The sequence below is a fragment of the Lepidochelys olivacea genome, assembly GCF_965140295.1.
Source record: "Lepidochelys olivacea isolate rLepOli2 genome assembly, chromosome: 8".
NCBI classification, from domain to species: domain Eukaryota; kingdom Metazoa; phylum Chordata; order Testudines; family Cheloniidae; genus Lepidochelys; species Lepidochelys olivacea.
In genome coordinates this window covers 107,707,813-107,722,450 of record NC_140418.1, presented here as the reverse complement: position 1 = coordinate 107,722,450, position 14,638 = coordinate 107,707,813, and the positions used below count along the sequence as shown (strand labels likewise).

At 50.8% G+C, this 14,638-nt stretch overlaps 1 protein-coding gene across 8 annotated transcripts in view; it reads left to right on the top strand.

Moving 5' to 3' along the window:
• PTPRF (protein tyrosine phosphatase receptor type F) overlaps positions 1–14,638 on the top strand; it is a 622,833-nt gene that overhangs the window by 521,383 nt on the left and 86,812 nt on the right. For all 8 annotated transcript variants that reach the window (XM_084635810.1, XM_084635808.1, XM_084635807.1 and 5 more), the window contains 2 exons: positions 10,070–10,339; positions 13,477–14,058. In XM_084635810.1, coding sequence (XP_084491936.1) covers positions 10,070–10,339; positions 13,477–14,058 — 852 coding nt within the window. The remainder of the gene's footprint in view (positions 1–10,069; positions 10,340–13,476; positions 14,059–14,638) is intronic.

The window sequence follows — 14,638 nt, the reverse complement described above, 5'->3', positions numbered from 1 at the left end:
TATTGCCTCGCACAGTGGACTGGCCTGGGGCGCCGCCTTGCCTCTCAATGCAAGGGCTGCTAGGAAGTGTGACCTCTTTCTTGAGATGAGCTAAGCTGAATCTCAAACCCTCTCGACCTGCTGAGCCCCCAGCAAAAGGTGGGATGTGTTTCTTCAGGGGATGAGAGCGTCCCTCCAGCTTGTTTCCCTCCTGCTACCGTATGTGGGTTTGTGCCTCTGTGTCTGTACAGGGTGAAGCAGTTTTGATATGAATAATTGGCAGAGGGAGAATACCAGCTTTGAAAGGGACTGAAGGAAATCTGGCCCTGGAATCAGGGCTGTGTTGATAACGGACATTCAAGAGGTGTGATCTCTGGTCTTAGCACTCGCTCCTGAGTTTCCAGCCTTCTGGCTCTAGTCCCCTAGCGTCAGGTACTCAAAGAAATAAAAGCAAGGCTTGTGCTGTTCTCCTCCAAGCTCCACTGCACTTTTTAGGCCTCTGCTGTAGCCCATATTAGCAGTTCATTGCCTGTTCTACATCATGTCAGTGTGCGTTAAAATCCTCTCCTCTTTGATCACTGGAAATGACTGACTGACTACTGTACCACATGCTGGTTTTTAATTTGCAATGTTTCTTCTGAAAAGCAGGTTTCTCCCCCCACAGCCTCCCTCGCCACAAAAGAATGTGATTCGTAAGCAGTCTTTAACCATCAACCCTCGTCTTTGTGTTCTCTCAGCGAGGGTTCAGTTACAGCAGCTATGCCACAGATCTCTAGCTGGAGTGATGTCGTTCTGGCTAAAGAAATAAAATGTCCTTTATCCGTAAGGAAAATGTAACTAACCTTTTACTGTCTCTCCTGCAGGAACAAAAACTGGGACCTCCACATTCATTCTGGGTGTTCTTGTTGCTTTGATTTCTTGTCTGTCTTTCACGCCAGCACAATGCACCAGTAAGGCTCTCCCGACACTGAGCTCAGCTGAGACTGCACATGCCTGTCAATTGTCTAATACCTTTCTGCCACAGTTAGCTCTTTGGTTGGAGAGGGGGAGCAGCTCTTCATGGTAGAAGACTTTCCATTTACCACCAGGAACATTTCCTCCATATTTTAACGTTATGATCTACGTGTCTATGCTCTTCCCAGTGTGTGGTCAGTGGGTTCAAAGTGCCTTTACCATCATCTCTATGCTTGGAATGGGAGCACGCGCGTGTTTGAAGCAAATCCATGCGGTGACTAAAGGCGTGCGTGTGTGTGTGTTGCATGTATTTACATGTCTGTGCTTCGAATACTGGCCAGGAGAGGGGCTGCCCACTGTAATGCACTGCAGCTGTTGGGTGTGATGTGCACTCCTGTCTGCCATGTCTCCATGTGTCTCGAGTCGGTCAGTGGGTGCTTGTCCCTGGTCAGAGCAGTGCATGTGGAAGGCTCTGGGTCTTTTGCGAGTGTGAAGCTGTGTGCGTGTGTTGTGGGGAATCCTGACTGACTTCTGCAGTCTTGTCTTGTTGTTTCAGTGGTGTGCGGACAGATGAAGCTTGGCCTGTTTTTACTCTCTGTGTTTTTCCTTGTCTTTTTTTTATTCCCTCCTCATCTTCATCGCACTCTGCCATCAAACAAAACAAACTTTCATCTCTCAGATCAGCGAGAAGGTTGGTCCTTTTCACTTCTTATCCATCTACAGTACGCCACGTCAGATGGGACTTTTCCAGTAGGGAAAGGAGAGCCGGCCCTGAAAGGGGCGGGCCCCTACAGACCTTGGCTCCCTGCCAGGCACGGCCACAGTGCGCCTGATGAAATCTGCTTACTGTTTGCTGTGACTTTGGTGATGGCATTGATACACTGCTTGCATGCCTTTGTTGCTTGAGAGTTAAAATGCACAGAATATATTTGCATGCAAAACACAAGCTAAGGGTTCTGTGTTTAAGGGGAAAGAAGTGCATGCGGGGTTTTGCCTTCACCCATTACCTGTACCAGGCTCTGCGCTAATACATCTGAACTGCTTCTCTTTCCTGGTAGGAGATCAAGAGCACTAGTTGGAAGCTTTGATGTGACTGATCTCCCCCTCTCGCTGTGTGAGCTGCTGGCGGAGAGCAGGAGCTGCACTTTCTCCTTTTGCTTCATTGTTTCGGTTATTTTAGATTGCTAAACTCCCTTTTGATCACGGCTGTAGGCAAAGGTTCGAGTCCTCCTCTCCCCTGCACCTGTATAGAAAGAGGAGCTGAGGACACTGGCCCAGTGCTCTGGTGCCTTTGTGTTACATGCAGCTTCCTGCTCTTCTGTGGTTCTCACTCCCTTGGCGTGCTGGGATCTCCAGGCCTCTGAACCCCCTTGCATGTCCAGGTGGCAGGGTTTGCCTTCGCCTTCCTCACTTGTGCTGGGTCTTTGCCTTGCTAGCAGCAGAATTTGAAGAGCCCCAGTGACCTCAGCCTTGCTTGGGTGACCCCTTGACAAGCCCAGCTGCTGTCCTACCAGGAGCTCTGGGTCACGAGGGAACGTTGCTTTACCCTCCTCTCTGTCCTGATGCAGCTCCATTGCCCTGAGAGCAGAGTGGGACCAAAGAACAATCGCACAGGGAAAGGGCGTGGGCAGGTCAAATCTGTACACGGAATGCCAGGTCTAGGCTGATGCGAGGCCTTTGAGATCTGTGACACATTTAGCACGGATGAAAGTGCTGGCTTTGACAGCCCTGGTGACTGGTTTAATTCCCAGAACAGATCCCTCATGGGCAGGCACTTTGCAGATTCTCCCTGCACCCTCTGAACTGGAGTCACCACTTCTAATGCGGGGTCGTTCTCTGTGACCCATTCAGCCCTAGATCCAGTTAGGTTGCTGGTATTGTGATGTGCAGCCCTGCCCCCAGGAGCTGGTGGGACCCCAGTTTGTTTCACACAAGCCACCAAGCAGCCATCTGAGTTAATTTGATTTTAACAAGAAGGAGAACGTGTTGAACGAGTCCTCCTAGCAGTTGTTCCAGTGCAGTATTTACTTACTTCCCATTTCCCTCCCTGCAGCATGCTCTCATTTCAGTTGTACTGAGGCAGAGGCTCTTGTTTTCCCCTCTAAAAAAGAATTCTTGGAGTTCAGAATGACCTGAACCTAAGACAACAATGGAAAATGAGAACAATGAAAAGAAAGAAAGACCCAAAGCCGAGCCCCAGAGCCTGCAGGATGTCACTGAATTGGAAGGCTGCGGAGAAGGCTCAGAGATCACAGGAACAGTGAATCTCGGGCTCTGTCTCGGTGCTTCTGCATTTCAGTCACATGCTTTAATGGCCAGGAGCTGAACAAGTGAGAAAATGGCTATCAGCCAAGAGGAGCAGATAATTTCTCCTTTTCTCCGCTCTCCATTGGCCTCTCCCTCTCACCCTACCAAAAATCCACACGTACACAAATATTTAATGTGATGGCAGAAAATAGTTTCTAAATATTCCAATGGGATTTGCAGTGCTTATAATTTGTTTGGCACTGATAATTACATCTTACGTTTTTCTAGCTTTACTTAAACCTATGTACTGCTCACCCATGCATTTAATTACTGCTCTGCGACTGCTACAAGGTTATTTATTAAAGAGTTATTTTATCTTGATACAGTGGATCTTTTCTCTTATTCCCCTCCTTAATGTTGTGTTATTTTCATCAGAGAAATTTCAGAGAGTGAATGCAAATTGCATAGCTCCACAATCTCCGTCTCCCGTACTTTGCTATTAGTATGTCACTATGCTGAATGCTGATGTCTCCAGTGCTGCAGCACTGTAATGATATATCCTCTTTTATATGTGGTTGTCAGCGCAAATAATTACACCTAAAAGTTATAGCTGAAATATAATCCAAAAATGGCAAGGCCCTGTTTTGGAAATTGTCTATAAAATGTCAGCATTCAAGGATGCATTGGGAACATAAATAGTGCAGCATTGTTTGAGCACAAGATTAGACTGTAAATGCATTTTTCTGGTTCCAATTTTTCCTCTCCTGCTGTTGATTCTGACAATAGATTATGAGGCTCCGGTAACTATCTTTCCATTTGGAGACCTGGCTTAAAAGAGAGAGATGAAAGGTGTCTGCAGCTGCGTAAACCGTGCAGCCCAATGATCCTGTTTCTAGATGGTTGTTTCCTAAGTTCACTCCTTCCCCACCTCAAGCAAGTGGCTTGGAGAAAGAGAGGGACTTGCAGGCAGTAGGCTTGGAGTTGGGGTGCCAAGACATTCCGCTTCCCTGGGATTCTCTTGTTCTCCCTCTCAAATGTAATGAAAGGGGGAGTCTGTCGCCCCAGAGACATCTGGTCATCTCCCCAAACCCAGGACATTCCTAGCACTGCTCCTTCTCTGGGGAGGGTGGGTGCGGAGCAGCTGCTCTTTTCCCAGGTGAAGGGGAAGCCAGGAGCAGAGGGTTTGGGTGCAGGAGGAGCAGCTGGAAGACTGGGCGGTCCCTTCATGCCCAGAGACCAGCAGAAGTTCCTGTGAACATATATGGGGAGGCAGCACTGATTGGCTTGCGGGGAATCTGCCTGCCCATCCCTCACCTGCCACTGTGTGTGATTGGCCAGGGGGGTGGGAGCTGGGGGTCGGACAGGTGCCAGCATGGCCGGGGCAGTGAGAGCAGGAATCAGTAGGGAGGGAGACCAGGGAACGGGTGCATGGAGTACAGGTTAGTGGGGGGAGGAGCACTGAGTTTTGGGGTGGAGGGGCTGTGGGAGCTAGAGAGAGGGACTCTGTATTTTGGGGGCTGCTGTCGCCAAGATAGCGCATGGGAAAAAATAGCTTCACTTCCCCCTCCCCAGTGCTGCTGCTCTTGTTTCACTTTGGAAGTCTTTCCTCCCCCCGCCCCCCCCCAACACACACGCACACTGTAGCATTTCCTACTCTGCTCCAGCACATGAGAGATGTGATGGCTCTAAAGGTCTTGAGTGACCCATGAGTGTGTGAAGCCCTTGGTTCGTGCCCAGAGTCTCCCAGGCTGAATGGAGAGGAGGGTAGACCTGCGGGCTCTTCGTGGGGTGAGGTCACTCTCTGAGGGAACAGCCGCTCCAGGGGTGAAAGGAGCAGGGCAACTGATCCATGCTCCTTGCACCAAATGCAGGGAATGTGCACGCTAATGCATGCTAAATTATTAACACTTCTCAGTCTCTTCCATCTGCGCTGTGATGTTGCTTGTTTCTCCCACAGCTCCTCAGAGACTGTGCTGCACTTTCCTTTCGCCCTTCCCTGTGTGATCCAGAGCAATGGCTCAGGTTGCATTGGGTGGCTTACCACTTTGGGGTTTCACTTTCCCTCCCAGGCAGGGTGCCCCAAGGGGGGAAGCTTGCTGAATTGTGCTGCATTACACAGCCTTTCATGGTGGCCAGGCCTGGGATGAATGGCAATGAATCTCATTTTCGACCGTCTGCTGGTTTAAATGAACCTCTGAATTATACTATTGTCCGCTGAAATCATTTTAATATGCACAGCAGTTTCCCCCATGCTGTTCTTGCAAAACCTCCAAACCACCTTCTTTGATCTTGATCCGAAAAGAAGATTTAAAAAAAAAAATTGCAAATTCTTGTCAAGAAAATTGTAATAAAAAAGGGAGGAAATTACTGCAAGACATGGAGAGTAACAAAAATTTCCAGTGCGTTTAGGTGACATCACGGGCTGCACTAGCTGTTGTAATTTGACTTGTAAATTGGAGAACGTTTCTGGAGAACTGCTCTTTGAGGGAGTTACGCTGGTTTAAATTATTAGTGGGTTCTTATGCTAGGGGAAGCAAGAGATTTACAGAACTGTCTTGAGCCAGAACAGTATGTGTGGGTGCTATGTAAGCTTCTGTGAGAGCTCTACCTACTCTCTCTAATGCTAACTGATAGCAGCTCTGCTTGTCCCATCGGACCAGGCACTAAAAACAGCTGCCAATTATCCCCAGATGGTGTGCTGGTTTGTGTGAGAGTTCACCTCCTGTATTTCCCTTACCAACGGTCTGGCGAGATTATAATCATGGCCAGATTTGTAACTAAAGGCATCTCTGAGCCTGCCCCCCTCTCTTCTCCCACCGCCCGTAAGTAAAAGCTCAGCCCATTGTTACTAGCGGAGAAGGTTTAACTGAAAGGACGCGGCCCCTCTCTCCACTTAGCAGGGAGCCTGTCTGAGCCCACCGTTGATTTCCCAGTCCCGCTCTGGTGAGGGAGGGGGCCAGCTTTGTGGCAATTGCACAGCGCATCACCAGCAAGACTGAAGCAGTCTCTCGCAAGTAACCTTAGGAAGGCAGGTTAATTTCCTCATGTTCTAGGTGTCAGAGCCAAGGCTGTGTGAGGCACAATGGAGCCTCCTTGCCAGCAGCGGCCTCTGGCTGCTCTCGGTACCACCGTGAGGTGTGAACGCCTCAGCTTTCCCTGGGAGCTCCAGCTAGACGTGCCCAGACACTGAGGCCTGGCGGAGGGTGCACAGAGGGTTGGGGGGAACAGAGGCCCTCGTTTTCCCACTGGTCTGCAGAGCCCTGGCTTGTTTACCTCCAGGGCACACTGCAGGGCCTTCGTGGGCCCGGCCTTTCCCTGGTTCGGTGGCCAGTTTCCCTAGTGCCCCAGGATGTTCTGTCAATTCCTGTTGCTTCTCTTTTGCAGTAGTTTTAACCTGGTGCAAATTCTGCACGGATAGGGGGGCCCAGGCCATTTTGGCCTCTTTGTCGTGGTGAGACCAGCACAATCCCTCTGTGGAGTGAGGCCACAGGCAGAGAGGTTCCTTAGGGTCCCTGCCTCAAGGAAAGCTGAGTGTGGGAGAAGAACAAAGGCAATGCTGTTTTTCCACACATCTTCCCGGCTGTCGAGTAGTGGCTGGTGCTCTGTCAGCAGCTAGAACCATGTCTAGCGTTGGTGGGAATGGCCTGGCAACACTCAGCTTGCTGATTGGGCTGACCCAGAGTAACAGGGCATCTGCAGTCAGCTGTGGAGCCCTCAGGAGGGGTGCGGAGCTGTTCCCACCTGGGATAGAGGAACATTCAAGCAATGCACACAATGGGGGGAACAATCCTTTAAGAAAAGGAGAAATTCAATCATAGAATCATAGAATATCAGGGTTGGAAGGGACCTCAGGAGGTCATCTAGTCCAACCCCCTGCTCAAAGCAGGACCAATCCCCAATTAAATCATCCCAGCCAGGGCTTTGTCAAGCCTGACCTTAAAAACTTCTAAGGAAGGAGATTCTACCACCTCCCTAGGTAACGCATTCCAGTGTTTCACCACCCTCTTAGTGAAAAAGTTTTTCCTAATATCCAACCTAAACCTCCCCCACTGCAACTTGAGACCATTACTCCTTGTCCTGTCCTCTTCTACCACTGAGAATAGTCTAGAACCATCCTCTCTGGAACCACCTCTCAGGTAGTTGAAAGCAGCTATCAAATCCCCCCTCATTCTTCTCTTCTGCAGATTAAAAAATTGTGCTAAGATTTAACCAAGAGGCCTCCTGGGATGATCTCCCTGCCCCACCAGCCTATGCGACTGTCACTCAAGGACAAGGGTTTGCCTAGAAACCTTTTCCTTGTATTGATCCGCTCTGGAGAGGGGAGGAGAGAGTATTTTCTTTGCCATTCATCCCATCCCTAGGCACGCAGACCCCCAGCTCAGTATATTGTCTAGCAGCCTTTTCTCTTCCCCTGCCAACAGCATAGTAAACAGCAGCTTTGAAAAGGGACCAGAGGTTCTCTCAGTAGCACGCTGCAGAATGAACGGAGGCGTTTATCGGCAGATTCACAAGCTGTGTTCCTTCCGAGCAAGGGGGTTACAGCATTCCGCGCTCTCACAAAGGAGAGCCAGGGACTCAAGTCTGGGGGATACGTGTCAGTTGGGCCCAAGGGTTTCTGAGCCTGAAGTGAATGGCATTGGATAGGTTGGGGAGCAGCTGTGTCTGCAACAGGGGCCCTGTCTATGGGGGGCAACAGAGGCCATTCTAGCCCTGTTCTCACAGGGTTGGGCTTTGAGGGCTGTTTCTGCATGCTGGTTTTTCTGAGACTCCAATCCTCCTGCATGGCCTCTTGGGGAGAAGTCACGCTCGATGTTTTCCATTGTCCAGTGTCTGCGTACCTGAGTCAGTGTGCATCTCCCTTAACTCATTCCCTTTGCTTTGTGACACCATCCTGGCCTCTCTTGCCTGCCTGGTGCATGTCAGGTGCATGAACAAATGCTCTGTGCAGACCTACAGTTTTTCTCTCTAATTTTTCTTCCTTTTGAAAATGTGGGAGGTGCGGGGGGGTTGCTATCCCTGGACTGGGATCCAGTCCAAACAGCGGCTGTCTGAAAGAATTCAGCGCCATGTTCATTGGAAAATGAAAGCTGCCTCCTAAAGGACGGTGCTGGGGTGCTTTGACTGAAAATACACACCATCATGTTAAACCCATCGCCATGTCCATCGAGTCCGCGCGGTATTCTCATGACTGTGTAGCGCTCGAGGCAAGTTTCATTTCTGTCTGGTTTGGGGAGCACTCCCCTGTCAGGCAGGTAACGCCTCCTGGCGATCACACATGTAGCTATTGATTTGGGATTTAATAATTGATTAAAAGAAACATCCAGCAAGACTTTGGATTTAGACATCTTAAAAAGCACACATTATCCTTCCCCCTGGCTGGGAAGGAGCTAATGAGCCCTGTTTTGTCTCCAAGAAGATGTGTAGTACACACGCATTGTTGACAGCATTGTCTAATTTATCACCAAGTCATAGCTCTGTTGTACATCTAGCGTGGGGGCTTCTGTGTTCAGTCTGTCTGCAAGTCTGTGGATTTGGGAGTGAATCATCAAAGAGCCATGCTAGTGAAATGTGGTTAGGCAGAATCAGCCTGTCAGACTGAGCTGACACTGCTGAGGCAGTACCAGGGCTGATGTGGGAGGATGCCCAGTGCCACCGTGCTCCCCACAGGCCCTGCATCAGAGAGTCCTTCCAACTCCATGGGCAAAGTTCTGGGACCTGGAGCCACTGGGATTCCCTTTCAGATCCCGCTCTATGACTGTTCGCTGCTCTGCCAGCCGTGATTGCGCTGAGCGAGAGTCATTGGAAGTGGACGGCTCCGTGTGAGTGAGTCAGTCGTGAACCTTCCCTGGGCTTTGATATTTCCTTTCCAGTGGAGAAGGCAGGGGAGAGCGAGAGTTCCAGGCAAGACACATTCAGGCAGTTTCCCTTTTTAACTACAGACCAAACTGCATTAGCCCAGAGCAGACAAAGATTTACGGAACACAGTTGTGTTTCTCTACCCCTTCTTAAATAGGCCCATAACACTAACCCCGCAGAAGGGGCCTCGTTTCTCAGTGTCATTTCTCTGACTGGAATGCATACGGCTGGCAGCTTTAGAGCTTTACTGTAGCTGAGAGTTGCTTACAAATAAGTCTTGAATGAAATGCCCTGCGAGAGGTGGCTGCGGAGAGATGCTTTGCAATGAAATAAGGAGAAATAGGTCTCCCAAAGTGCTGCCACAAAGGTGGATCGGGTTCTGGCAGCCCAGCACTCTCCTGTTGAAGTGGGTGGGATCTCATGGCTGTCAGGATTAGTGTCTCCTGCCCAGCAAGGTGATCAGATCAGTCTGTGACGTTGTCATGCAGCTCTGGCGATGGTTTCTTTTTCTGAACCTGATCCCGAGGTCCATTTTCAGGGCAATTATATTTTATCTAGCAGTAACCCCAGTGCTAATTCAGGAAAAAAAACCTCCCGCACCCCCTGCCCATACTCTGTGAGGTGTAGGGAGCGAGTAGCTTGGCTCTAAGCTAATAAATTGATCAGGTAATTCCATTTTGCAGAGCTTCAGTGGGCCCTGTACGAAGAAAGAGTGTGAGTGGCATTTGTGTATGCTTTCCAATTAGAGGGATGTAATTTAAATGGGGGAATGGTTCATGTTAGTAATAGCCTCCGTTTGGGGGGAGTGGATGTGCCAACCCCTAATGAGTGGTTCTAATAAGATGCCAGTGGCTAAGGAAGGAGAGCAGTGTGTGTGCAATTTGACAAAGCAGCAAACAGCTTTTGTGCTTCGTTATATCTATCTCTATGGATAGATATACGCCCTGTCCGTGAAAATGTCAAACCCCCTTAATGTAGCTGAGTGCCACGTGCCGATCCAGTGACACTACTAACTGTCTCCTCCTTGTTACAGTGCGGCGTGTCGCACCTCGATTCTCGATCCCTCCGAGCAACCACGAGGTGATGCCTGGGGGGAGCGTGAACCTCACATGTGTGGCCGTGGGTGCACCAATGCCTTACGTGAAGTGGATGGCTGGTGTGGAGGAACTGACCAAAGAAGATGAGATGCCGGTCGGCAGGAATGTCCTGGAGTTGAACAACATTGTGCAGTCCGCCAACTACACCTGCGTGGCCATCTCCTCTCTCGGCATGATCGAAGCCACGGCCCAGATCACTGTCAAAGGTAAAGCACAGCACAGCCCCCCCACCCCTTCGTGAGCAAGCTCTGCTGCTTCTCAGGGGGGTCTGGACCTGAAGGGCCCTTCCATGGGCTCCTGTTGGGTGCATTCTGTGCACTGCAGGCCATAGCAGCCTCATGGCCCTGCTGTCTCGGGAAGGAAGTTCACAGCCCACGACCTGATTTTCCCATTTGTTTTCCAGCTTCGATTTGACTCTTCACGCCAGCAGCCTGTCTCCTCCCCCTGTGCGTGGAGCCCACGCCGCCCTTGGCAAGGGAGAGCGTGGGAGGCTGCTTGCCTGTGGGCAGGCTCTGATGTGCCAAGAGGCATCACTGGGGCTACAGGGTCTGTTTCTCCTGAGGAATTCTGACCCAAGTCTCCAGCCAGCGAGTCCTGGCTCAGCCCCTGGCAGGTTGCAGCTGCGCCTTAGCGCAGGTACCCTGAGGCCCCGTGACCCAACCCCCCTCCTTGTCAAGAGACCCATTTTAAACAGGAATAAACCCGGTCCTATGCCCTTGGGCTGTGTGCATAGGGACTTAATGGTGAGCTCCCTGTCCCCACCCACAACATGGAGGGTCTTAAATGGACTCTTTCAACTGCCTGCTATACTTTCAGCCTCCACCCCTCTCTCTGCCTCCCTCCTCCCATCCTGCACTGTCTCTAAGGTGTGGTTCCTGCTGTGACACTGACAGGCATTTTGTTTACTTGGCCCCAGCATGGGCTTCACATCACTATCGATTCCTGTGGATGCAGAGCCCTACGTCTGCGTTTGGCCTGAGATTCTGGCTCTGCATCTCCAGCTAGTGCCCAGGCAGGCCCAGAACAGCCCAGCCCTCCTCCCCCAGCAGGCAGGCTGTAACTCTCATTTCCACAGGCGCATCGTTCTTTTAAATTGGTCTGTCCTCACAAGCCCCTACTGTCTCACGGTCCCCTTTTAGCACCAAGGCCTTGCTCAGACAGTGCCCCAGAATTGAGACTTGGTCCCCTTTGACCTGGGAGTTCGACACAAATTCTTCTTCTCCAGATATTGTTTGCAAAAGCCTTTTAACCCTCAGTTTTTACTTGCGTTACCCGTCACTCGGTTCCTGTCCCATCCCTGGGTTTGACCGTTTCTCCCTGCCTATACAATGTCCACCGCTGAGAGTCAGATGGAAAACGAGAGCACAGAGGGGGTGGGAGGCACAGCCCCACAGCACTGACTGCTCTTTGTATTAACTCCTTAGTCCCTGTCCGCTCTCCCCACATCTGGGTGGTAGAAGGTGACACCTGCAGTTTAACACAGGGCTGTATCTGGAACAGAAACTCAAGCCCTCACATGCACTCTGAAGGGGCCTAAGGCTTTCTGCTCAGTTCTCATTAGGAGCAAAGATCTTTAAGCCCCTTCCACTCTGTTTCTCCACCCCCCTCTTGGGCTGTGTGTTCTAGGCGCCACAGTGTCATTGCATCAGGTGCCTGCAGAAGAGCAGGTCTGTCATTGGGCAGAGGAGAAGACACACATGGTCAGAGCTGGTGAAAAGCCGTTACAAATTAGCAAGTTACGTGGTTCCATACAGTGTGTCCTAAACGTCAGTGCTCCCAAACACTGGCCTGCATGCTAATGCATTAACTAGATTTGCTCTTGGGGCCATCTAAAGTATATATCATGTGTCCCGTCTCTGCCTCTGGAAATCAGTACTCACCTGTCCCCCTGGAGGAATGCTTTACCCTCTCAAAATACTCCCATGTTCTGTGACTCGTTGCGGGAGAGCCTGTCCCTGCTACCAGCATGCCCAGGATCGAGTCAGCATCAACAGTGATTTAACGTTACGTTGCAGTAGCACCCTAAGGCCACAGTCAGACTCCAGTTCCCAGGGTGCTCAGTGGTGTACAAACCCAAACAGACATGGTTCTGTCCTGAAGAGCAGACATTATTCGGCTGTACATTCCAGGAGGGCTTTCTGTAGTGTGTGAGAGCAAAGCCTGATCGAACATCCAGATGTCTGACTTAGAACTGGATTGCTTTTCTTCAAATCAAGGTAGTTGGGCACTCATTTTGGGACAGAGTGTCAGTTCCTTTTAGCTCAGACTTGGGCATTACTGCAGCATGAATAACCAGTTACCTGGGCCAGTACATAGGAGACTTCATTACTGGACACTTTAATTCACTTATTAGCTTGATGCTCTGCAGATTTCCCTCACTTTGTTCTTCTGGTAAAATGGCAAATCTGGACATTTTTTGCTGCAGCAACTGCAGACCTCATTAACCTTTGCCAGAGGATGTTGTGAAGGCCAAGACTATAACAGGGTTCAAAAAAAAACCAGATAAATTCATGGAGGATAGGTCCATCGATGGCTGTTAGCCAGGATGGGCAGGGTTGGTGTCCCTAGGCTCTGTTTGCCAGAAGCTGGGAATGGGTGATGGGATGGATCATTTGAGGATTCCCTGTTCTGTTCATTCCCTCTGGGGCACCTGGCACTGGCCAATGTCAGAAGGCAGGATACTGGGCTAGATGGACCTTTGTCTGACCCAGTTTGGCCATTTTTATGTAAACACTTCAGCGATCTCAGTGTCAGAATTCCTGTGGACCGATATATTGTCTGGTTACGGTTTGACACGCCACCCTGTGAAATAATGGTAATTTCTCTGGCTGCATCCTGTCTGCATGCCCTGTAATACTTACAGGGCATTCTTAGCCTCAGCGCATCTAACTGCCCTTGCCATGAGCTCCCCGCAGCCTAGGATGCTGTCTCTGTGGAGCTAGTGGCGTGGTCCCAGATAGTGTGTGGTGCTCAGGCTGTTTCCCTGTGTCCCTTTGTGAAGCTTGCTCCCGGAGGTGTAGCCTAGCCCAGGTGAGCACCTTTCAACTACCAGCTCAACACCCCGACAACAAGCATCCCTGTTAAATTACCTTTCTTTAGCCTGCTGCTGGCAAGTGCTTCAAGCACGTCTAATAATATGATTGCTCTGTTTATCCTTCCATTAAGAACCACTTCGTGCCATATATGATGATATAAAAATGCATGTTCCAGAGTATGAAATGATTTCTGCCTTTTAAAGAAGAATGTTAATGGGAGGTGGCAGCTCCATTTTTATCCCTCTGCACATTGCAGGAGTTAAGCTGACTGAATTATTTAAAATGCTTCTCTATCCTTCCAATCCCAGCGCTGCCGAAGCCACCGACGGAGCCACTGGTGACTGAGACAACAGCCACCAGCGTGACCCTCACCTGGGACTCTGGCAACTCAGACCCCATCTCTTACTATGTCATCCAGTACAAGCCCAAGTCCTGGGAGGGCCAGTTCCAGGAGGTGGACGGCGTAGCGACAACCCGCTATAGCATTGGTGGCCTCAGCCCCTTCTCGGAGTATGAGTTCCGCATCATTGCCGTCAATAATATTGGAAGGGGGCCTCCTAGCCAACTGGTGGAGGCACGGACCGGAGAGCAGGCTCCTTCCAGCCCACCCCTGAAGGTCCAGGCACGGATGCTGAGTGCCAGCACCATGCTTGTTCAGTGGGAGCAGCCAGAGGAGCCCAACGGACAGATCCGAGGATACCGGGTTTACTACACTACGGACCCGCATCTGCCTCTGAGCATGTGGCAGAAACACAACACAGACGACAGTCACCTCACCACTGTGGGCAGCCTGATCACAGGGACCACCTACAGCATCCGTGTCTTGGCCTTCACCTCCGTGGGAGATGGGCCTCCCTCAGACATCATCCAGGTCAAAACTCAGCAGGGGGGTATGTGTGAAACCTTTTTTCTTAGTGCTGTCATCCTGCTCCCGGTGCTGCGTGTCCCTTTCCCTCTGCCCCCTGCATGCTGCTGTGCAGGGCACCTTCTGTTTACTGGGCTTCCGAGCCAGGCTGGGTGCTTTACCGGTCACATGCCAGAGTGACAGCTTGGTGCCAGAGACAGCAGCTTCACACCGTTAGTGCGTGTTGGGGGGAATCTCTGTCAATTTCAGCAAAAATAACCATAACGACTTGTGTTGGACTCTGGCGGGAGCCCGCGGAGGCTGAGTAACTCACCCCTGCAGCAGTGCCGGGCTTTCTCTGGGAGGGGTATGACTCTGTGTGCAATGGAAGAGGCCTAGGCTGCTGATTGAATCCATGACTAGAAACGAGCAATTCCTGAGTAGGCTCTGGTGGGTCTGTGCTGGAGCTGGACGAAGTGATTCCCAGCTCAGACAGAGAAACCCACTCGAGCTCTGATCGAGCTAGTGCGCTAAAAATAGCCGTGCAGCTGCAGTGGCAAGAGGCCCAGGAGGGGCTGGCCGCCTGAGCCTATACCTGGGTGGACGGGATCGTACTGGGGTTGCCA